The sequence below is a fragment of the Balaenoptera physalus genome (assembly GCF_965194825.1).
Source record: "Balaenoptera physalus genome assembly, chromosome: 6".
Taxonomy (NCBI): Eukaryota; Metazoa; Chordata; class Mammalia; order Artiodactyla; family Balaenopteridae; genus Balaenoptera; species Balaenoptera physalus.
Window position 1 is genome coordinate 18,025,079 of NC_138885.1, and position 24,169 is coordinate 18,049,247.

The 24,169-nt window shown below is 37.4% G+C and overlaps 1 protein-coding gene across 4 annotated transcripts in view; it reads left to right on the forward strand.

Moving 5' to 3' along the window:
- The window catches only part of SLC35F5 (solute carrier family 35 member F5), a 43,623-nt gene continuing 19,454 nt past the window's right edge, over nucleotides 1-24,169 (forward strand). The window contains exons 1-9 of one of the 4 annotated variants that reach the window (XM_082465869.1): nucleotides 1-475; nucleotides 1,336-1,426; nucleotides 1,584-1,725; nucleotides 11,687-11,830; nucleotides 13,738-13,800; nucleotides 15,657-15,738; nucleotides 16,521-16,711; nucleotides 21,740-21,821; nucleotides 22,573-22,660. In XM_082465869.1, the coding sequence (XP_082321995.1) occupies nucleotides 49-475; nucleotides 1,336-1,426; nucleotides 1,584-1,725; nucleotides 11,687-11,830; nucleotides 13,738-13,800; nucleotides 15,657-15,738; nucleotides 16,521-16,711; nucleotides 21,740-21,821; nucleotides 22,573-22,660 (1,310 nt within the window). In that variant the 5' untranslated portion in view covers nucleotides 1-48. Of the gene's footprint in view, nucleotides 476-1,335; nucleotides 1,427-1,583; nucleotides 1,726-11,686; nucleotides 11,831-13,737; nucleotides 13,801-15,656; nucleotides 15,739-16,520; nucleotides 16,712-20,451; nucleotides 20,563-21,739; nucleotides 21,822-22,572; nucleotides 22,661-24,169 lie in introns of those variants that run through there. The other 3 variants (XM_082465868.1, XM_082465870.1, XR_014264911.1) reach the window with 3 other exon arrangements.

Sequence of the window (24,169 nt, forward strand, 5' to 3'; positions counted from 1 at the left end):
CCAGCCGCATCTCCGCGCTCGGTGCCCAGCGCCGCCAAACCACCCTACATGCGGACCCTCCCGCGGCCGCCGTTGCGCCTCCGTGACGTAACCCGCGCGCCACCGCCCTCAGGCCGTGGGGCAGGGCCGCAGGCCGGGCTGGCTGGCCGGGGGCGGGAGCGGGACCGGAGCCGGGGGCGGGGCCGGGGGCGGGGCCGGGATCCAGCTCCAGGCCTCCGCGGCCATCGCTGCCTGCGCGGTTCCTCACTCTCGCCCGCTCCCCGCCCTCCCGGGCCGAGTGGAGCCGGGTGGCGTCGGCAGAGTCGCCCGGAGGGGCACCGCGGCTTCAGGGGCTGGGCCTCCAGCGCAGCGCAATGTCAGGCGCCGCGACAGCCCTGTGAGTCCGAGGCCGCGGCCGTGGACCTGGGCGGCGGCGGGTCCGGGCCGGGTCCGCTCATGGTGCCGCCACGACACCATCGCGGGGCAGGAAGGCCAGGTAGGTAGGCACGGGAGGCCCGCGGAATCACCCGGAGCCGAAGCCGGGATCGAGGGTCCACCAACAGCCCCACCTCCAGCCTTTGGTAGCAGCCGACGTGCTTTGACCGAAACGGCAACGGTGTCTGGGGGCCGAGTGAGGGGGGGAGGCTGACGGGGGCGAGCGAACCCGGTCCACACTCTGGCCGTTGAGGAAGCTTCCTGGGCGCCGCCGCTTCAGGGCTTTACTCGCCTTCCCTGGGGAGGCGTCCCCGGCTTAACTTTTTTTTTTTTCCCCTCCGAAAAAGGAAGATTCCCTTTAACAGCTGTTTCCCCACCCATCTCGTGAATGACTGTTTAGATCTAAAATAAGTGACAGGGGTGGGTGGGGAAGCCTGGAGGATCCTTTCCCTTTACCACGTGAGGTGCTTGGAAACGTGCCGTCGAGACGCACAACAAATCCCTTCCTCTCACATCACCCAACTCCGCTCGAGATCGGGGACGGAAAAGACACTTAGAAACCGGCGCGTGTCTAGACGCTGTCCCGGCAGTGGGTACCTCCGGAGAGAGGCACGGGAGGCGAATGCAGTTCTGTATTTATGAAACTCGGAGAAGCTATTTTTCAGTAGCTAACTATTCTTAAATATGCCGTTTGTTGAATACGGCTTTTTTTCTTTTTTTTTTTTTTCCTGTACCGTGTTCTTTTCTGAGTATAATTTGAAATGCACAACGGATCACATGAAAGTCTAGAGGAAAGTGTCAGTTATATTTTACACACTTTGATATTCTTTCATTTGGAAGGTGAAGAGTGAAAAAGAGCTTATGAATCTTAACGTTGAGTGATCGATGTTTTCATAAGCATTGTTTTGTGGTGGTTTTTAGGTGCGCTGAGTTCTTCACCTCCGTTTAGACTCAGATCTGCCCAGTTTTCAGGCACTGCTCTTGAAGACCTCAGAAAGGCCTTTAAAATAAGGTAAATTACACACTTTTTTTTTTTTTAACCTGGATGACTTTCAACCTGAATATTAGCTTAACAAATGTAAGATATTTCTGTTTTACTAATTTTCTCGTTTTTATACGGTTACTTTTAAAATATCTCCTCTAATGTGATCTGTATTTTCACGAAACAGACTGCAAATGGTGTGTGTATTTATCATGAACCGAATGAATTCCCAGAGCAGTGGTTTCACTCAGCGCAGGCGAATGGCTCTTGGGATTGTTATTCTCCTACTTGTTGATGTGATATGGGTCGCATCCTCAGAACTTACTTCGGTATGTAATTCTTGTCTAGGAATGATGTTGCGTTATAGAAATATTATTATTGTTATAGTATCTCTCATCATCACTATCTCTCATGCTTACCTAAAGCAGTATTTTGAATATTGTTGAATTATTTATCTTTGATAATGAATTAGTATCAATTCAAGTTGAAACTGAAAGGATACTCTTTTTGTTGCTTCCTACAGTTTTCTTATATCTTTTAGGGAGATTATTTAGAAAATGAGATACATGCATATTTTCTAATATTTGTGGGTGTTTTTGTTGTTCTTTTCCTAAATTTGAATTTCTTTCTTTAGAAATACTGTCTTCTAGTGGAACAGCCATCTAGGATGCGAATCCATTTGTCACCATTTAGTAGAAAGTGAGAATGCTTTAGGACAGATGAGTGAAAGTGATCTGAGTTTTCCTGTACAGGGCACTATCGTACACATACATGCGTGCATGGACATTTATATATGTTTGCCGATTCAAACATTATTATGAAGTATATGTATACAGTGATTGCCTTTAGTTAAATTTTATGTTGTTTTTATTGATGACCTGTCGGTAGTAATGTGGTATTTTGAGTTCGCAAGCTAGTTTTTCTTTCAGCTTTTACAGGTACTTTATTCTGTTTGGCTAGTGATCCCTGTAAAAACTTATTTTCAGAAGTGACTGCATTTCAACTTACATGTTGCTATCTTAAGGCAAAAGGAAGACTAGCATTTATAAAATGAACTTAAATGTCAAAAGAAGCAGTGTGATACTGCTGGTCGTCTCACATGGTAGCTAAGTAAATAGTTGACATTGACATTGTATCTGATGAATGAATAAATGTTTAGCCTTTTTGGACTTAGGCTCTGGAATACAATAGGCCATTTATTTTTCACTCTTCTACAACCTTTTTTTTTTTTTAGATTAACATTCTGTAGTTTAACTACGAAGAAACCTCTTTAATGTTGACAGGGAAATAAGCCTATCTTTAAAATTTTATTTTAGTTTTAAATAAATAGTTTGGTTTTTATTTATCACGTAATAAAGTTTAGGACAAAAGAGCACTTGATTAAATTATAATTTAACAATCCATATCTAAGCAAAGTAAAAAAAAAAAAAAAAAAAACCCAACAACAAACTTGTCCCTGTTTTTGAAAAAAGTAAAACCTGTTGATAAGAGGATATTTTATAATTTGGTTATCCAGGAGCATATGTAATGTGTCTAATTCCTCAGCCAAATATGCTCTTCAAACTTAAGATATGCTGTGTATTTCAAAATTGAAAATCAGTCTTTTTATTGTGGGAATTTTCTGACATATACAAAGTAGAGAGAATGGTATAATGGATCTTCACGTACCCATCACTTACCGGTAACAGTTATCAAATTTTGCCAATCTTTTTTTTTTTTAATTATTATTTATTTATTTATTTGGCTGTGTTGGGTCTTCGTTTCTGTGCGAGGGCTTCCTCTAGCTGAGGCAAGCGGGGGCCACTCTTCATCGCGGTGCGCGGGCCTCTCACTATCGCGGCCTCTCTTGTTGCGGAGCACGGGCTCCAGACGCGCAGGCTCAGTAGTTGTGGCTCACGGGCCTAGTCGCTCCATGGCATGTGGGATCTTCCCAGACCAGGGCTCGAACCCGTGTCCCCTGCATTAGCAGGCAGATTCTCAACCACTGCGCCACCAGGGAAGCCCCATGCCAATCTTTTTTTTTTTAATAAATTTATTTATTCTATTTTATTTATTTATTTTTGGCTGTGTTGGGTCTTTGTTGCTGCACGCGGGCTTTTCTCTAGTTGCAGCGAGCTGGGGCTACTCTTCGTTGCGGTGCGCGGGCTTCTCATTGCGGTGGCTTCTCTTGTTGCGGAGCACGGGCTCTAGGCACGCGGGCTCAGTAGTTGTGGCTCGTGGGCTCTAAGAGCGCAGGCTCAGTAGTTGTGGTGCGCGGGCTTAGTTGCTCCGCGGCACGTGGGATCTTCCCAGACCAGGGCTTGAACTCGTGTCCCCTGCCTTGGCAGGTGGATTCTTAACCACTGCGCCACCAGCGAAGCCCCAAATTTTGCCAATCTTATCAACCCGTTCCCAAACATTTTTTTCTTCCAGTGTTTAAAGCAAGCTCTAGCCACCTGTCATTTCACCTATAAATTCTTTCATATTCATCTCAAAAGGACTTCTAATTTTTTAAATATAATTACCATGCCATTAATATATCTCACAAAATCAATTATAATTCATTAAAATCATCTGATATTCAAATATCCCTGGTTGTCGAGGACGTCTTTTTAGGTTAGGATCTAGTCAAAGATCACACATTACATTTGTTGGAACTTTTAAGTCACTTTTAGTCCTTAACCGTATTTCCTCCCTTTTTTTTTTTTTTTTTTTTTTTGATTTGTTGGAGAAGTGGATCATTCTTCCTGTAGAATATATCACTCTGTCATAGTCCATTTGGGCTGCTGCCGTAACAGGCCACTGTAGACTGGGTGGTTCAAACAACAGTTCTTACAGTTCTGGAGACTGAAAAACCCAAGATCAAGGCGCCAGCAGTTCTGATGTCTGTTGTGAACCGCTTCCTGGTTCTTAGCAGTTCTGATGTCTGTTGTGAACCGCTTCCTGGTTCTTAGCAGTTCTGATGTCTGTTGTGAACCGCTTCTTGGTTCTTAGCAGTTCTGATGTCTGTTGTGAACCGCTTCCTGGTTCTTAGCAGTTTTGATGTCTGTTGTGAACCGCTTCCTGGTTCTTAGCAGTTCTGATGTCTGTTGTGAACCGCTTCCTGGTTCTTAGACGGCAGTCTTCTCACTGGGTCCTCACAGAGCCGAAGGGGCAGGAGAGCTCTCGGGAGTCTCTTTTTTTTTGGGGGGGAGTCTCTTTTGTATGGAACTAATCTCATTCATGACTTACCCTCATGACCTAATCACATCCCACAGGCTCCTGCTTCCTCGTACCATCACATTGGGGGTTAAGATTTTCACCTAAGGGGATACAAACATTCAGTCCACAGCACACACGTTCTGGATTTGGCTACTTACTTCCTTGAGATGTCATTTAGCTTGCTCCTTTGTCTCTCGTTTTCCTGTAAAATGGTAGTTAGATGTAAAGTCTTGATTTGATTTAGGTTCAGTTTTTAGGAAAAAATGCCTTGGTGGTATCGGGTACTTCCTTTGACATCACAACATGAGGCCCATAATGGCTGCAAGTCTTACTTTGGATGATGCCAATTTGAGCACTGTAAGTTCCTCATCAATCTTTAGGTAGTGGTTGAATATCCATATGATTATTGCCCAGATAGAGTATTTCACTAGGGTTGTAAAATGGTGATTTTTCTAAGGGTCGTTCCTTCTGCGTTCATTAGCTAGAATTCTTTAAGGAGAACTTTTCCACAACTGCTGTTTGGTTATCCTGATACACGGGTCATATAGGAAAGGTTGGATAAATCTTGATTCTTTTCCTTATTCATTTTTTTCCCCTTTATTCATTTTAAACTAATGTTGCCTAGCAACTTCCAGAAGTAACCATTGAGGATTTTTTGCGTATCATTATACATTTACAGATTTTTGTATATTTGATGTGTTTTAAACAATTATGCTTATTATCCCTTTTGATGCTTAAACTGCCCTATCTTTGGCCGGTGGGACCCCCTTTAAATTCTCTCCAGTGTCCTTTCAATATTACCCCGTTAATCTTTTTTTTTTTTTTTTTAAGATTTTTTTGATGTGGACCATTTTTAACATCTTTATTGAATTTGTTACAATATTGCTTCTTTTTTTATGTTTTGGTTTTTTGTCCACGAGGCATGTGGGATCTTAGCTCCCCAATCAGGGATCAAACCCTCACCCCCTGCATTGGAAGGCAAAGTCTTAACCACTGGACCGCCAGGGAAGTCCCTACCCCGTTAATCTTTAACATCCTGTTTGCCTTCTGGCACAAGATGCCCCAGACTCATCTCATACATTACTGCCCCATACTTGGATCTGACCCTTTCTTCAAGGGCCTATGGTTTTTTTGTGTGCAAAATGGTACAGATCATCATCTGGATTCTAGAGGTGCTCATTCCTTATGGGTTACCTTTTTTTTTTTAATTTAATTTTATTTATTTTTTTATACAGCAGGTTCTTATTAGTCATCCATTTTATACACATCACTGTATACATGTCAATCCCAATCTCCCAATTCATCCCACCCCCACCCCCACCCCCTGCCGCTTTCCCCGCTTGGTGTCCATACGTTTGTTCTCTACAGCTGTGTCTCCATTTCTGCCCTGCAAATCAGTTCATCTGTACCATTTTTCTAGGTTCTACATACATGTGTTAACATAGGGTATTTGTTTTTCTCTTTCTGACTTACTTCACTCTGTATGACATTCTCTAGATCCATCCACGTCTCTACAAATGACCCAATTTCATTTCTTTTTATGGCTGAGTAATATTCCATTGTATATATGTACCACATCTTCTTTATCCATTCATCTGTCGATGGGCATTTAGGTTGCTTCCATGACCTGATTATTGTAAATAGTGCTGCAGTGAACATTGTGGTACATGACTCTTATTGAATTATGGTTTTCTCTGGGTATATGCCCAGTAGTGGGATTGCTGGGTCGTATGGTAGTTCTATTTTTAGTTTTTTAAGGAACCTCCCTACTGTTCTCCATAGTGACTGTATCAATTTACATTCCCACCAACAATGCAAGAGGGTTCCCTTTTCTCCACACCTTCTCCAGCATTTATTGTTTCTAGATTTTTTGATGATGGCCATTCTGACTGGTGTGAGGTGGTACCTCATTGTAGTTTTGATTTGCATTTCTCTAATGATTAGTGATGTTGAGCATTCGTTCATGTGTTTGTTGGCAGTCTGTATAACTTGAAATGTCTATTTAGGTCTTCTGCTCATTTTTGGATTGGGTTGTTTGTTTTTTCATATTGAGCTGCATGAGCTGCTTGTGTATTTTGGAGGTTAATCCTTTGTCAGTTGCTTCATTTGCAAATATTTTCTCCCATTCTGAGGGTTGTCTTTTCGTCTTGTTTATGGTTTCCTTTGCTGTGCAAAAGCTTTTAAGTTTCATTAGGTCCCATTTGTTTATTTTTGTTTTTATTTCCATTACTCTAGGAGGTGGGTCAAAAAGGATCTTGCTGTGATTTATGTCATGGAGTGTCCTGCCTATGTTTTCCTCTAAGAGTTTGATAGTGTCTGGCCTTACATTTAGGTCTTTAATCCATTTTGAGTTTATTTTTGTGTATGGTGTTAGGGAGTGTTCTAATTTCATTCTTTTACATGTAGCTGTCCAGTTTTCCCAGCACTACTTACTGAAGAGGCTGTCTTTTCTTCATTGTATATTCTTCCCTCCTTATCAAAAATAAGGTGACCATATGTGCATGGGTTTATCTCTGGGCTTTCTATCCTGTTCCATTGATCTATATTTCCGTTTTTGTGCCAGTACCATACTGTCTTGATTACTGTAGCTTTGTAGTATAGTCTGAAGTCAGGGAGTCTGATTCCTCCAGCTCCGTTTTTCTTTCTCAAGATTGCTTTGGCTATCCGGGGTCTTTTGTGTTTCCTTACAAATTGTGAAATTTTTTGTTTTAGTTCTGTGAAAAATGCCATTGGTAGTTTGATAAGGATTGCATTGAATCTGTAGATTGCTTTGGGTAGTAGAGTCATTTTCACAATGTTGGTTCTTCCAATCCAAGAACATGGTATATCTCTCCACCTGTTTGTATCATCTTTAATTTCTTTCATCAGTGTCTTATTCTGTTCTGCATACAGGTCTTTTGTCTCCTTAGGTCGGTTTATTCCAAGGTATTTTATTCTTTTTGTTGCAGTGGTAAATGGGAGTGTTTCCTTAATTTCTCTTTCAGATTTTTCATCATTATTGTATAGTAATGCAAGAGATTTCTGTGCATTAATTTTGTATCCTGCTGCTTTACCAAATTCATTGATTAGCTCTAGTAGTTTTCTGGTAGAGTCTTTAGTATTCTCTATGTACAGTATCATGTCATCTGCAAACAGTGACAGCTTTACTTCTTCTTTTCTGATTTGGATTCCTTTTATTTCTTTTTCTTCTCTGATTGCTGTCTGGATTCTGTTTGCTAGTATTTTTGTTGAGGATTTTTACATCTATATTTATCAGTGATATTGGTCTGTAATTTTCTTTTTTTGTAGTATCTTTGTCTGGTTTTGGTATCAGGGTGATGGTGGCCTCGTAGAATGAGTTTGGGAGTGTTCCTTCCTCTGCAATTTTTTGGAAGAGTTTGAGAAGGATGGGTGTTAGCTCTTCTCTAAATGTTTGATAGAATTCACCTGTGAAGCCATCTGGTCCTGGGCTTTTGTTTGTTAGAAGATTTTTTTTTTTTTAATAAATTTATTTATTTATTTATTTATTTTTAGCTGTGTTGGGTCTTCGTTTCTGTGCGAGGGCTTTCTCTAGTTGCGGCGAGCGGGGGCCACTCTTCATCACGGTGCGCGGGCCTCTCACTGTCGCGGCCTCTCTTGTTGCAGAGCACAGGCTCCAGACACGCAGGCTCAGTAGTTGTGGCTCACAGGCCCAGTTGCTCCGCGGCATGTGGGATCTTCCCAGACCAGGGCTCGAACCCGTGTCCCCTGCATTGGCAGGCAGATTCTCAACCACTGCGCCACCAGGGAAGCCCTGTTAGAAGATTTTTAATCACAGTTTCAATTTCGTTACTTGTGATTGGTCTGTTCATATTTTCTATTTCTTCCTGGTTCAGTCTCGGAAGGTTATACCTTTCTAAGAATTTGTCCCTTCTTCCAGGTTGTCCTTTTTTCTGGCATAGAGTTGCTTGTAGTAGTCTCTTATGACGCTTTGTCTTTCTGTGGTGTCTGTTGTAACTTCTCTTTTTTCATTTCTAATTTTATTGTTTTGAGTCCTCTCCCTCTTTTTCTTGATGAGTCTGGCTAAAGGTTTATCAATTCTGTTTATCTTCTCAAAGAAGCAGCTTTTAGTTTTATTAATCTTTGCTATTGTTTTCTTTGTTTCTATTTCATTTATTTCTGCTCTGATCTTTATTATTTCTTTCCTTCTACTAACTGGGTTTTGTTTATTCTTCTTTCTCTAGTTCTTTTAGGTGTAAGTTTATATTGTCTATTTGAGATTTTTCTTGTTTCCTGAGGTAGGCTTGTATTACTATAAACTTCCCTCTTAGAACTGCTTTTGCTGCATCCCATAGGTTTTGGATCATCGTGTTTTCATTGTAATTTGTCTCTAGGTATTTTTTGATTTCCTCTGATTTCTTCAGTGATGTCTTGGTTATTTAGTAACGTATTCTTTAGGCTACATGCGTTTGTGTTTTTTACGTTTTTTTTCCCTGTAATTGATTTCTAATCTCATAGCGTTGTGGTCGGAAATGATGCTTGATACGATTTCAGTTTTCTTAAATTTACCAAGGCTAGATTTGTGACCCAAGATGTGATCTGTCCTGGAGAATGTTCCGTGTGCACTTGAGAAGAAAGCGTAATCTGCTGTTTTTGAATGGAATGTCCTATAAATATCAATTAAATCTATCTGGTCTATTGTGTCATTTAAAGCTCGTGTTTCCTTATTATTTTTCTGTCTGGATGATCAGTCCATTGTCGTAAGTGAGGTGTTAAAGTCCCCGACTATTATTGTGTTACTGTCAGTTTTCTCTTTTATAGCTGTTAGCAGTTGCCTTATGTATTGAGTTGCTCCTGTGTTGGGTGCATATGTATCTATAATTGTCATATCTTCTTCTTGGATTGATCCCTTGATCATTACGTAGTGTCCTTCTTTGTCTCTTGTAATAGTCTTTATTTTAAAGTCTATTTTGTCTTATATGAGAATTGCTACTCCAGCTTTCTTTTGATTTCCATTTGCATGGAATATCTTTTTCCATCCCCTCTCTTTCAGTCTGTATGTGTCCCTAGGTCTGAAGTGGGACTCTTGTAGACAGCATGTATACAGGTCTTGTTTTTGTATCCATTCAGCCAGTCTATGTCTTTTGGTTGGAGCATTTAATCCATTTACATTTAAGTTAATTATCAATATGTATGTTCCTGTTACCATTTTCTTAATTGTTTTGGGTTTGTTATTGTAGGTCTTTTACTTCTCTTATGCTTCCTGCCTAGAGAAGTTCCTTTAGCATTTGTTGTAAAGTTGGTTTGCTGGTGTTGAATTCTCTTAGTTGTTGCTTGTCGGTAAAGGTTTTACTTTCTCCATCGAATCCTAATGAGATCCTTGCTGGGTAGAGTAATCTTGGTTGTAGGTTTTTCCCTTTCATCACTTAAAGTGTATATGCCACTCCCTTCTGTCTTGTAGAGTTTCTGCTGAGAAATCAGCTGTTAACCTTATGGGAGTTCCCTTGTATGTTATTTGTCATTTTTCCCTTGCTGCTTTCAATAATTGTCTTCTTTGTGTTTAATTTTTGCCAGTTTGATTACTATGTGTCTCGGTGTGTTTCTCCTTGGGTTTATCCTGTATAGGACTCTCTGCGCTTCCTGGACTTGGGTGGCTATTTCGTTTCCCATGTGAGGGAAGTTTTCGACTATAACCTCTTCAAATATTTTCTCGGGTCCTTTCTCTCTCTCTTCTCCTGGGACCCCTATAATGCGAATGTTGTTGCATTTAATGTTGTCCCAGAGGTCTCTTAGGCTGTCTTCATTTCTTTTCATTCTTTTTTCTTTATTCTGTTCTGCAGCAGTGAATTCCACCATTCTGTCTTCCAGGTCACTTATCCGTTCTTCTGCCTCAGTTATTCTGCTATTGATTCCTTCTAGTGCAGTTTTCATTTCAGTTATTGTATTGTTCATCTGTGTTTGTTCTTTAATTCTCCTAGGTCTTAAACATTTCTTGCATCTTCTCAATGTTTTCCTCCATTCTTTTTCCGAGGTCCTGGATCATCTTCACTATCATTATTCTGAATTCTTTTTCTGGAAGGTTGCGTATCTCCACTTCATTTAGGTGTTTTTGTGGGGTTTTTTCTTGCTTCTTCGTCTGGTACAAAGTTCTCTGCCTTTCCATTTTGTCTATCTGTGAATATAGTTTTCCTTCCACAGGCTACAGAATTGTAGTTCTTCTTCCTTCTGCTGTCTGCCCTCTCTGGGTTATCATTTTTTTCTAGGCCTTTTCAATGCACATAACTAGGTTTTTGGGGGGTTTTTTTGGAAACAAAAATTATGAGTTCATTCTGATATTTTCAATTTAAATGAAGATTACAAGGATCTACTGTATAGCACAGGGAACTGTATTCAATATCTTGTAATAACTTATAATGGAAAAGAATCTGAAAAAGAATGTACATATATACATAAAAAACTGAATCACTTGGCTATACACCTGAAACTAACACAACATTGTAAATCAACTATAGTTCAATTTAAAAAAATCAAACAGAAAAAAACAGTGATTACAGGCTGTTGTATAACTTCCTAATGACATTAAACTTCATTCTGTTTTCTTTATACCCCATACTGTTTCATTGCCTCTCTTTATGCTATTTCCTCTGTTTGGGCTATTATTCAGACCTTCAGATACAGATCAAGAATAGCTTCTTTTGGGAAACTTCTGTAATGTTCAAAATGGTCCATCTTTCTTTGGTACTCCCATGGTACCCTGTATCCCCCTATGATGGTATTAGCGCATTATACTGTGTATTCTTCATATTTATATCTATGTCTATATATCTGTATCTGTATCTGTAGGTCTCCTCTCAGGAAATCCTGTCTTATTTTTCCTTAGCTGCTAGTATAGATACTGTTGCATAGTAGGTTTTCAGTGAATATTGAACAGAAGTTTTTTTGCAAGTTGTTGCTGCTTTGTTTTGGAAATATTATCCTTTGTATGCAAGGCAAATACAATATTCAGAAATGAATTCAAAATATTTTTATAATCCCTTTTGATCTTTCCCTTCCAAATGAACTTCTAGAGTTAAAAATCATGTAATAACTGTATTTTATTGGAAATGAGTGATAAGGTTTGTCTCATAGTTTCTGTAACTTTTTCCTCCACAGTATGTTTTTACTCAGTACAACAAACCATTCTTCAGCACCTTTGCAAAAACATCTATGTTTGTTCTGTACCTTTTGGGCTTTATAATTTGGAAGCCATGGAGACAACAGTGTACAAGAGGATTTCGAGGAAAGCATGCTGCTTTTGTAAGTTTTAAATTTTAAGTGTTTGTTGGTGCAGGGGTAAATTTTTTCAAACTATTAGTTTCTTGAAAAACAGTTTAACTTGTTCGTTAAATGAGTGAAGATAGCATGATATAAGAAAAACTTGCTTTTGTCCATACTTTTAAGTTTACTCTTCTAATCAGCTTGGCATCAGAATGTTTTGTGAGAAGTCAAAGATACATAATCACTTTCTTTCCCTTACCTCATGGCATCCTCTGAGTTGTTAAGACTTACTTAACTAGTCCAAATCAATTAATGTGGAGAAGGTGATGGAAGATAAAGGATAAGAAGAATATCTAGAGTCTATGGTCATTTGCAGATCAAATAAATATCATCTAATTAGCTGTAAAGTTGATTGTAGAAGCAAACTAATTCAAAGTTTATATGTTAAAATGAAAATAACATATTTCAGGGCATATTTCAGATGTTTGGCTAATCAAATTATATTCCATCATTAATGTCACATAACCTGCTTGTTTTTAAGTGTTGAAAGAAATGGCAGTTTATGTAGTGATGTATCTTCCATGTAGTAGAAACTGAATTTTTGATAATGAAGAATATAAAACTCTCTCTTTTTTTTTTTTAACACATTTATTTATTTATTTATTTTTGGCTGCGTTGGGTCTTCGTTGCTGCGTGTGGGCTTTCTCTAGTCGCGGTGAGCGGGGGCTACTCTTTGTTGCATTGCACGGGCTTCTCATTGCGGTGGCTTCTCTTGTTGTGGAGCACAGGCTCTAGGTACGTGGGCTTCAATAGTTGTGGCATGCAGGCTCAGTAGTTGTGGCTCACGGGCTCTAGAGCACACGCTCAGTAGTTGTGGCGCACAGGCTTAGTTGCTCCACAACATGTGGGATCTTCCTGGACCAGGGCTCGAACCCGTGTCCCCTGCATTGGAAGGCAGATTCTTAACCACTGCGCCACCAGGGAAGTCCCTTCACTTTCTCTTTTGTTGTAATTAAATAGGAATGTCTTTGTACACATCTGTAGTTATTTACTTAGGATAAATTCCTAAAAGTATAATTGCTGGATAAAACAGTAATATCATTATATAGCTTGATTCCTTTTGCTAAATTATCATCTACAATAATTGCACCTGTTTCATGTCTGTTAGCAGTGCATGAGACTGAACTGTTAGCAAAACCCTAATGCTTTGCCAATATGATAGGTAGACAGTGGTATCTTGTTTAAGCTGTGTGTTTTTGGTTACTTTTTCATATATTTGTTGCACAGTAGAATTCTTTTGTGAGTTGTCCATATCTTGTCCATTTTTCTACATTGACTCTTTCTTACTGATTTATAAGGCTTTTTAAGGGCATGGGCTTCTGGTGTTTGAATCTTGTTCTGTCACTTGCTGATTGTGTGATCTTTAGCAAGTTATTTAACCTCTTCAAACTTTAAGCAGGGATAAATGATAGGGTAGTTGTGGGTGTGAATAAAAGCATGCTTATACAGCACTAGCACAGTGGTTCTCGAAGTGGTCCAGTGTCTGAATCCATTTAGGGGATTCTTGAGGTTAACACTGTTATCATGATAATGCTAAGATGTTATTTGTCTTCTTCACTAACCCACCCATCCTCTCCCTAGTGATCTGAAATGTTATTATAATATTGTAAAAAGGGCTTAAGTTCAGAGTTAGACTAAATTGCGCTTTAATCCTAGTTCTGTTACTTAGATGAAATTTCTTATCCTCAGTTTCTTCATCAATAAAACAAAGATAATACTTACCTTACATGGTTGAGTACTTGGCATTAGCTGCTGTTATTATTAATAATGATTATACCCTTATAGGTCTGCTCTGGATTTTTGGTTCTGTTCCTTTGAGCTGTGACTCACACTAGTTCTACTTTATTTCATGAGTTTAATTGAATTTTATGTCTCATTATTTGTAGTTTGCAGATGCTGAAGGTTACTTTGCTGCTTGCACAACAGATACAACTATGAATAGTTGTTTGGTAAGTGTTTCTTTTCTCCTCAGGAAGAGAGCGGGTGGAGTTGACCATGGCGGGAAGGACTGAAATAGCGTTGATAGCACCACAGCTATATTAAAATAAAAATATATCTCAATGTTGGCTGCTCTCCATGAGAGTTGTAATTTGTTACTTTCTTAGAGACACCTGAGACCTAAAAGTAAGCAATTCAGCCACCTCTGGGGAGAGAAGGGAAGAGGAAATAAGTTAAGGACTGAAAATAGTAAAGGAAGTCCTTTGTCCTTTGTTTCTTACCAACTTTGTCACTTCATGTTTGTTATTATATTATTACCACTTAGAAACAAATACATTTACTTGACACTGAGACTCTATAAGCAGATTGTTTATTCATTTCGCAAATTTTTAAGAGCACTTAATATATGTTAAACACTTGTTCTAGACTCTCAAAATACAGCTTATGTTCTAGTGTGTGAGGGTGTGTGTTCGGGGAAGGGAGGGAGACAGATGATAAGCAAGCTTATGAAGGAATTATCAGTCACTCTGTTTAAGCATTTATAATCTTGTTGGAGAGAGAGTATGTAAAAATCTATTCTTTTTAGACCATTACTAAGGCATCTCTTTAAAATATATTATTCGAAATGTGGCATTCTATCTGAGAAAAATTTTATAGTTAACTCTAAAATTTAATACCAATTTATGAAGCACTAGCTCGGTGACCTTACTGACAGTACAGTTTTTTGTTCCTCTGACTTTTAGAACTACAGTTGCTTGCAAGGTAGGTTACCGGGTGCTGTGAATGGTTTGTGAAGCTTAGAGAAAATGTCATTTCTTTTCTCTGGGATCCTAAGCATCAACAAAGCTAATTCCCTGGTGGTTCAGTGGTTAGGACTCTGCACTTTCACTGCCAAGAGCACGGGTTCGATCCCTGGTTGGGGGACTAAGATCCTGCAAGCCTCGCCGTGCGGCCAAAAAAACAAAAAACAAACAAACAAAAAACAGAAAAAAACAAAAACAAGACTAATATCAGTTGTCTCTATCAGTGTAGAAGACAGAGTTGAGATGGCAGCCTACTCTTCTACTATTTTTTTCTATTATCTGTAAGATGGACATGTCAAATTGTTCTAGGCCAAATGCTATAATGAAAAGTTCAATGCAACAATGAGACTCCATCTATTTCCAAATCCTATTGTCTCTTCATTTACTGAATATTTTTCATTGGCAGAGTCTGTATCAGGAGTTAAAGATAAATTAAAGAAATAAAAAATATTTTATGTTAATTTAAGAAACAACCTTGTTTCTTAAATTAACAGAATTGTGCCTTAAATACAGATCATCTGAAGAACATTTTCACAAACAGTTGGGGGATTTAGAACCACTTAAAAATGTAGACTTTTAGAGCATGGTTAAACAAACCTGGCTTTAATTCTGTGGTCTATCACTAGATTATTTTATATCACTGAGGACAGAGACTTTGTCTCTACTGCTCTTATAGCCCTAGGACCTAGAACAGCACCTGACATAGTAGGAGCTCAATATGTATACGTTAAAAGAATGAATGAAAAGGAATGGGAGATAATCTGTTAGCTGAGAGAGGTCTGTTTTTATGACATTTAAAAATTAAATATCATAATACGCCAGTGCTGTGTGATTACATTTCTAAGCTTTAAATTGATTCTTTCTGTCATTGTACCTGGGTGGATCATTTGAGTTTCCTATATAAGTCTTAAAAATGCATTTTGGGAAAATTATGCTGTATAAACATGGTGGTGAACAGCCCTGTTTTGGGTGGTATCTGTGTCTATATACCATCCACTTAAATTTAGCCAGTATATCAGCTATTATACTTGTTTATATTTGTTTCTGTTTTTGCTGCATTCCAGAGTGAACCTCTATATGTTCCTGTGAAATTTCATGATCTTCCGAGTGAAAAACCTGAGAACACAAACATTGATACTGAAAAATGTAAGCAAAACTTAGAATTTCATAACTTAGAAATAGGTGGAAATTTTAGCTTCATTCAAGCCATCCCAAAACTTAGTGGTTCTGTGGGTTGCCTGGGATCACCAGGCAGTTCTTCTGTTCCGTGTGGTGTTGGCTCAGCCTGTGGTTGTCCAGTTGACTGGACGTTTTTATTAATTCAATGGAAATAACTTCCAAATACCGGAAATCTCTGTGGTGTTATTATGTATATATAGATATATTTATTAATGAACAGCATCCTCTTCAACCAGGCCATCAAAGACCTTGATAGCAGATTACAGGAGTTTTGCTGGTTCTTTGAACATGGTAAAGAATGCCAGCTTCAACGTAACGCACAGTGTTCATCCGTGATATTCTCTTTCAAGGAATGGAACTATAGAAGAATGTTCTGCGTGCTTGACCAGGAAAATAATTCTCTTAAATTGGATATCTATGAGGAAAAATCCAAATAAACTTTTACTACAAATGCTAAAATAATAATCATACTATAATCCTGAACCAGGCAGTTGTTTGAAACTTTGTTGAAAATTGGTCTCATTTTAAAACCTTCAAAATTTTTTATAGATGGAAACATTTTTCCCACCAACTCTTTTGAATGAGCAGAGCTGTTCCATGTAATAATTTAACTGGGTTTTTTTTGACTGTTCAAATATGATTATAGATGGATTAAATAATATGCGTTTACAAGTAAATTAAAACTTGTGACATTTTTTGGATGCGAGGGGAAATGTTTAATGATTTTATACTTTACTTTTCCTTTCAAGCTCCCAAAAAGTCTCGTGTAAGGTTTAGTAATATCATGGAGATTCGACAGCTTCCATCAAGCCACGCATTGGAAGCTAAGTTGTCTCGCATGTCATATCCTACCATGAAAGAACAAGAATCCTTACTCAAAACTGTGGGGAAACTTACTGCAACTCAAGTAGCAAAAATTAGCTTTTTTTTTTGCTTTGTGGTAAGTCTTCTCTTTATTATATGTTTGGAATTTGAATTTTAAGACAGTAGACATACCAACAATATAGTATTAAATTTTAAGACTATTAGGTTGCCTTAGTCATGACTTTAAACTCTGCTATCTGCTATCATAGGGAAATTAGAGTATTAAAATTAATAAATACTAGGCATACGTAAAAGAATTCAATAAATACTATACACTACAACCACTCATGTATATTTAGAATTTGACATTGCCTCATGGTCAGAATAATGATTAAAGTTATTTCACACTATAATATATACAATCACTAGTAAATGTCCAGATAAGAGTTTGCATTGATTGCATTGATTTCTTCAAATAAGTGCTTTTGAGGTTTTATTTTAAATTCATATAAATGTGGTCAAATATTTTATAAGTACTCATAGTAAACATTTTTTCATTGTTTCTTATAATATTGTTTATGCCTTCTTAATTATTTTAATATAGAAACAAAAATATGCTTAATGTTTCACATAAAACATTCATATAGCAAATAAAATATTATTTTGGGCTAATTTGGGATTAGATAACTTGCCTGAGTTAGTAAACTCTGATTTACAATTTAAAAAATGAATTTCAGTGCTCTTTTCTATATGTATCATTGGAAGTAGACTATTCCAAGGTGGTTTAGTATGGGCCTTTAAGGTTTAAATTTATACTGATCATTTTAAACCACTAGGTAATACAAGGTTAATGTCAATATTATTAGCCTGATTATGAGATTTTTTTACTTTACAGTTTTGCCTCTCATATTTACTGCATAGCCAATTTTTCACCATCCTCTAACTGAATAACCTCTGTTTTAGTGATACCTTGATTAATATATTCAGGAGTACAAATCAAAGAATCTTTGGGAGTTGTAATATGATAATTACATATGTAATAAAGTTAATTTAAAGGCTCATATATTTGGATTATGCTATTGTGATTTCAGTTTGCTTGTTTTAAATGAGTATAAGGCAAGACTAAGATTTATTAATTAAATCTCCTAATTTTTAAAGGAGACTTGAGGTGAAACACGATAAAAGGATCTATAAAGTAAAAGTTTAAAAAGGAGGGGTGTATAAGAGCCAGACTAAACAGATAATGTCTGTGTAGGGTGCAAACTGGCTGTGTAATGGGTTGATTATATCAGGAACTTCCATTTAAAGAAAGAAAGAAAGCACACAATTCATCTCTAGACAAATGGGCAGAAAGGAAAAAAGGAAAACTTCCTGAGTTACAGAGCTTGTCATCTATTGATAAAATAAACTTTTCCTAACTCAAAACTGAGAGAATATATTTCATAGGTTCTTATGTAGAAAGGCACTATTCTGTATACCAGATTTACAGGTAGATATGTACAGATAACAGCCTTTTAGAAAAATTGTGGTAAAATATACATACTATAAAACTTACTGTTTTGACTATTTTTAAGTGTACAGTTCACTGGCATTAAATACATTCACACTGTTTTGCAACCATCACCACTGTCTATCAGCAGAACTTTTTTCATCTTGCAAAACTAAAACTATACCCATTAAATGACAACTTCTCTTTCCCACCTCCCTCAGCCCTTGACAGCCACCGTTCTACTTTCTGTCTCTATGAATTTGACTGCTCTGCACACCTCATATGAATGGAATTATACAGTATTTTTCCTCTGGTGACTGGCTTATTTCACTTAGCATAGTGTCTTCAAGGTTCATCTTTGTAGGATGTGTCAGAATATTTTTCCTTTTTAAGGCTATGTAATATTCCACTGTATGTGTATACCACATTTTGTTTATCCATTCATCCATTGATGTACACTTACGTTGCTTCCACCATTAATAGTCTTTTTTGAAAAATCAACCTTAAGTAAGTTATAAGAGCAAGGAGCTGTGTTAATCTTAAGTAAAGGCATTTCTGTTGAAAGTCAGAGTAATATAGTCCAGGTATATATCTTTTTAGAAACCTGACTTAATAGAGTAATAAGCTTGGATGAGCTCTAGAGCAATGCTGTTCAATAGAAATATAATGTGCAAATGCAGGTCACATAGGTATGTTTTTTTTTTGTTTTTTTTGTTTTTTTTGGCTGTGTTGGGTCTTCGTTTCTGTGCGAGGGCTTTCTCTAGTTGTGGCAAGCGGGGGCCGCTCTTCATCGCGGTGCGCGGGCCTCTCACTATCGTGGCCTCTCTTGTTGCGGAGCACAGGCTCCAGATGCGCAGGCTCAGTAGTTGTGGCTCACGGGCCTAGTTGCTCCGTGGCATGTGGGATCTTCCCAGACCAGGGCTCGAACCCGTGTCCCCTGCATTGGCAGGCAGATTCTCAACCACTGAGCCACCAGGGAAGCCCCCCACATAGGTATTTTTAAATTTTCTAGTAGCCACATTAAAAAAAAAAGAGAGAAACAAGTTACTTTTAATACTATATATATATTTTTTTGATTAATTTATTTGGTTGTGTTGGGTCTTCGTTGCTACGTGCGGGCTTTCTCTAGTTGCAGCAAGCGGGGGCTACTCTTCATTGCAGTGTGGAGCTTCTCATTGCGGTGGCTTCTCCTGTTGTGGAGCACGGGCTCTAGGCACGTGGGCTTCAGTGGTTGTGGCATGCAGGCTCAGTAGTTGTGTCTCGCGGGCTCTAAAGCGCAGACTCAATAGTTGTGGCACACGGGTTAGTTGCTCTGCAGCATGTGGGACCTTCCCAGACCAGGGCTCGAACCCATGTCCCCTGCATTAGCAGGCAGATTCTTAACTACTCCGCCACGAGGGAAGTCCCTTAATACTATATTTTTATTTAACCCACTCTATGTAAAACACTTCAAAATATTATCAGTATAAAAATTATTGATGAGATAGTTTACATTCTTTTTTTGTACTAAAATCTTCTAAACATTTCAATTTTTAAACATTTCAATTTCTATTTCATTTCCATTTCTTTTTCTGTTTCATTTCAATTTCAGTTTTCATTTCACTTTCTAAACATTTCAATTCAAAGTAGCCACATTTCATTTGCTTAGTAGTCACATGTGGCTAGTGGCTAATGTATTGTACATTGTAGGTCAAAAGGAGTTAATGATTACTGTATTTGCCAGTCCTTCTTTAATTATTTTGTCTCATTAGGACTTACGGTGTTTTAATTTTTTTCTGTAAGATGTAATTTAGGTCATACAGGCTTTTATGCTAATTTTAAAATGAATTATCACTCATGAAATAATGAAATACTATATAAATTATTTGTGACAGCTTAATTCTTAGTAAGTGGTTGTCCTCAACTCTGGAATAATGAAACATTGTAAAGATAACTTTTACTGGAGGGCAATTGAGATGGTCTTCTTTTGTGATGAGGCTGCCTTGGGTTTGAAAGCCAGAGAATGGAGTTTGGGGAGAGCTGGAGAATGGGAAGATCTTTCTGGAAAGAGTTCATAGCTAATGATGAGTAGTTATACTCTTTGAATTCCTGCAATCTTAAGTGGTCTGTTTTTATTTCTTTATCTCACATTAGCGGAGACCAGTAAGATTGTTTGGAAAATGAGCACAGTATTTAAGTATTAAAGTGGTAAGGAAAGTGGGTCAAGAAAGCTAATTATCACCCCACAAGCATGGCCTATTCTTGTAGAAAATCTCCAAAAGATAATTAAGGGCAGAATCTTCTGCTTCTTTTTTAGCACTTCAACTGCAAGCAGATTGTGGCTCCTACTGTCATATATATTTGATATTGCCCGTCTTACCAGTTGCTAACCTCATTTTCTTATTTAGATAGTCAAGTGAAATTAGGAAGTCAGAGGACTACAGATGGAATCAGAGTCTGGCTTTAGCTTTGAGTACAGTGTGTACTGAATGAAGACTTCTAGACTCTCAACCATCTGCTGCCTTCTAGCAGTAAGATCTAGCTCTAAGATCATGTGTCTGTACTGCTTCTTTGAAATATAAATGCTAATAACTGTACTTCTCACTTAACTACAAGTTCTGAGAGATATCAAGAGATGTCCCTCCCTCAATAGAGACAAGTCATTCTCCGGTAGAATATGATTATCCAGTCAGTCTGTTTAAGTAACAGAAAACAGTTAGACAAGTAGTTAATTTACTTTGACCCAGCAGTCTGCTTCTTAGTATATACTGCATTAGGGGCACTCATGTACATATGCCCCAGGAGGCATATGCTAGAATATTCTTGGTAGCATTGTTTGAAATAGTCAGAAAGTGTTCATCAACAGAAAAATGGGTGAGTTGTGGTAAACTGTATTAGATTATCTGATAGCAGTAAAAATAAATGAACTTTGGATGCGTGCGCACACACACACGCACACACACACACCAGGCTTCATCAAAAGAGGTCCTATTTCTTATTCTCTAAATCAAAGTAGGCACAGGGTTGGGAATATAAGAATAACCTAGCCTAGACAAGCAAAAGGGAAAAAAGAAGAAAAAAAATCCTCATAGCTGGAAAACTTCCTTCATTATATTCAAAGTTATGAGAACTCTTTATATTATGTCTCAAAACTGAGAATCAGAGAAACAATCACAGTTAGCCAGTAAATTCACAATTTCTTGGACATTTTAAAATTTCCAAAGTGAATGTAAACTTTTGTCTATCGATCTGGCTAGTTCCATCCATCCCCTTAGGCATCACCTTGTTCAATCGATTTCTCATCATGTTATATTCATCTGTACGTATTTTAATGTTTGAGAATTCCCCCCAACTTAAATTTGATTTAGATAAACTTAATAGAGTACTATCAGTGCTTGGATAAAGCAAATTGCAATGTTGATTTGATATTAAATTTACCCTAATTTTTAAAAAAGCCTGAACAGTGCTAATTTTTAACCAACTGTTGTTAATTTCTTAAGGGAAATTGGATAGCAAAGATATTAGGTCTGATATAAATGTTTGTCTGTTTTGGGCCTGTGACTTTTCAATACAAAGCAGATTTTGAAACTTATGATAGCAGTATTTAGAGGGAGAAAAAAAGGAGGGGACTATAAATTATAATGACAAATATAAAAAGTCATTTATTAGGTTTCACTTTATTTTCTATTTCTTTAGTGGTTTTTGGCAAATTTGTCATATCAAGAAGCACTTTCAGACACAAAAGTTGCTATAGTTAATATTTTGTCCTCAACTTCTGGTAAGAAATTTGTCTTCAAAATCTGTATTATAACTCGAGACCTATTTCTGATATATATGTGTACATATACATATATTTTTATCTTGTTTTAAATTATTTCATTCTTTCTAATGTGTATTGGTATAACTACTATTTAATCTTTAAATTTTGTGCCATAGCCTTGTGCTATTTATATTCCTTCCAATACTTTACAGTATTTTTTATACAACAATATATTAAAGTTTAATAGGCTGACTCTTTGTATTGTAGCTGTCTTTCCTTTCACATATTCTTTCTAAAGATCTTTTTTTCAACCCTTTGGCTAAATGTAATTGCTTATTTCATAACTATAATTTGCCCTGTGAAAGGTGTTTTATTTTTAAAATTGAATCACCTTCCAAATCTGGAAGATAAAAAAAGTATTTTTGAAGCTGTAAAAATAACTTTAGTACACATGCTTGATTATGATGAGGTCAGAATGTTACTCTGAATGCTCAGCTTAACTCTCTTATTCGTTTTAAAATAAATAGGACTGTACTTGATCTGTATTGTTGAAATAAACATGGTTTCATTTGGAGGCTGTTTTTAATGTGTGATCTCTGAACATTTCAGCCTAGGTAACTGCAGTCTTATTCTTAGTCATTTAAAAATGACAAAAATTAGTTTAAAAGTTAGGTGTGTAATTAACTTATTTAAACAATCAAGTTGGTAATAAATAATTTTGACAGTATTTAAGCTAATGTATCTTTTTTTTATCCTTTTCTCTCCATAGGACTTTTTACCTTAATCCTTGCTGCAATGTTTCCAAGTAACAGTGGAGATAGATTTACTCTTTCTAAACTATTAGCTGTAATTTTAAGGTAAGAATATAGTGTAATAGCTAGTTTATTCTGCTTAAAAATGCAATGTTTAAAGCATTTCTGGTAATGATAGACGATAGTTTATGTTATAATATACTGTATAGGCAAAGATAGATGAGGGTAAAAGGTTTTAAATGGACATTAAGCTCCTCAGCTCTGCATCACATCCTTGGCTAGTTTTCGAAACCTTCCTGGGGAGGGTAACTGGAGGGAGGACCCCAAAGCAGCTCTGGTTCCCATTCACGTGACTGTGGACCACTAAGTGTTGTACTGACATTCACGTTTAACTGCCTGGTAATCCTCGTAAGCTCCCAAGTTTGTTTCCTTTTCCTAAAACAAGTTCCGCTTTTTGTTTAGTTTTTAGTTTTCACTTCTCCCACTTCTAGAAATCTAACCTGCAGTCTTCTCTGATTGTCTCAGCCTCAATCTTTCAATTATTTCTGTATAAATTATCTGGCAATTTTGTATTACTGTTTGTAATACAATACGTAAGTATCATTAATGACTAATTTAAATCTTTTACTTTATTTAACTTTATATCCCTATGAGATTATAAACCCTTGAAGGTCAAAACCTTGTTTTCTACTTCTTTGTGTCATCAAAGGCCTAGCATAAAGCTTCGCTCACAGTCAGTACTCAAAAAAGATGTGTTGGTTTGATGAAGCTGTTGTTTTTGTGAGAGAAAATCAGAAATCAGAGAAGGTAGCAGAATAATTTACCAGAAAGATTAGTGTTTCTGAACTTCCAGAGGTGGGTTTGAATCAGAGCTCTGCTTTTTGCCCCTGGACACTTGCCCTAAACTCTCTGAGAGGATTTCCTAGATGACAAAATGATGATAGTATCATCTACTACTTTGCAGTCTTGTTTTAAAGTTTGGAGGGATATATATAGAAAGTGATTATCGTAGAGACTGGCACTTGGCAATCACATAAGTGGTGTTTCTTTCTTTTAGATATAAATGTAACTTGACCATGGTAGTTTCCATGGGCAATCGGGTTGAACCAACTAATTTACCATTTAGACTTTATGGACACTAGGAATTTATTCTTTTTGCATGATTGGCCCATGTTTTAGCCAAACATATTTTTGCATTAGGGAAATACAGTATATTTGTCTGAGGGAAGTGATGAGGTTTATCCAACTTTGTTCAAAGTTCATGCCTTTTCTTTTCATTGTCTTAATAAAAGTAGAAAGATACATAGAAATAGAAAGACAGTATAAGGCTCCATGAGGACAGGAACCGCATCTCTCTTGTTCGTTGCTTAACCCGAAGTTTAGCTCAATAAGCAACAGCTGAATGAAGGAATAACCTCTTGATTTCTCTACATCCTTAATTTGGTCTTATTTTTACATTAAAATAATGGGATTAATTTAATTATTTAAATATTTAAGGATAGTTTTACCATTAATTTTGGTTTTACCAGTGAGAGTTAGTGCCATTGCTAGGTTTATATGGGTTTTGATATTTGTACATTGCCAAAAAAGATTGGAAGAGGGATGACAAGTTGG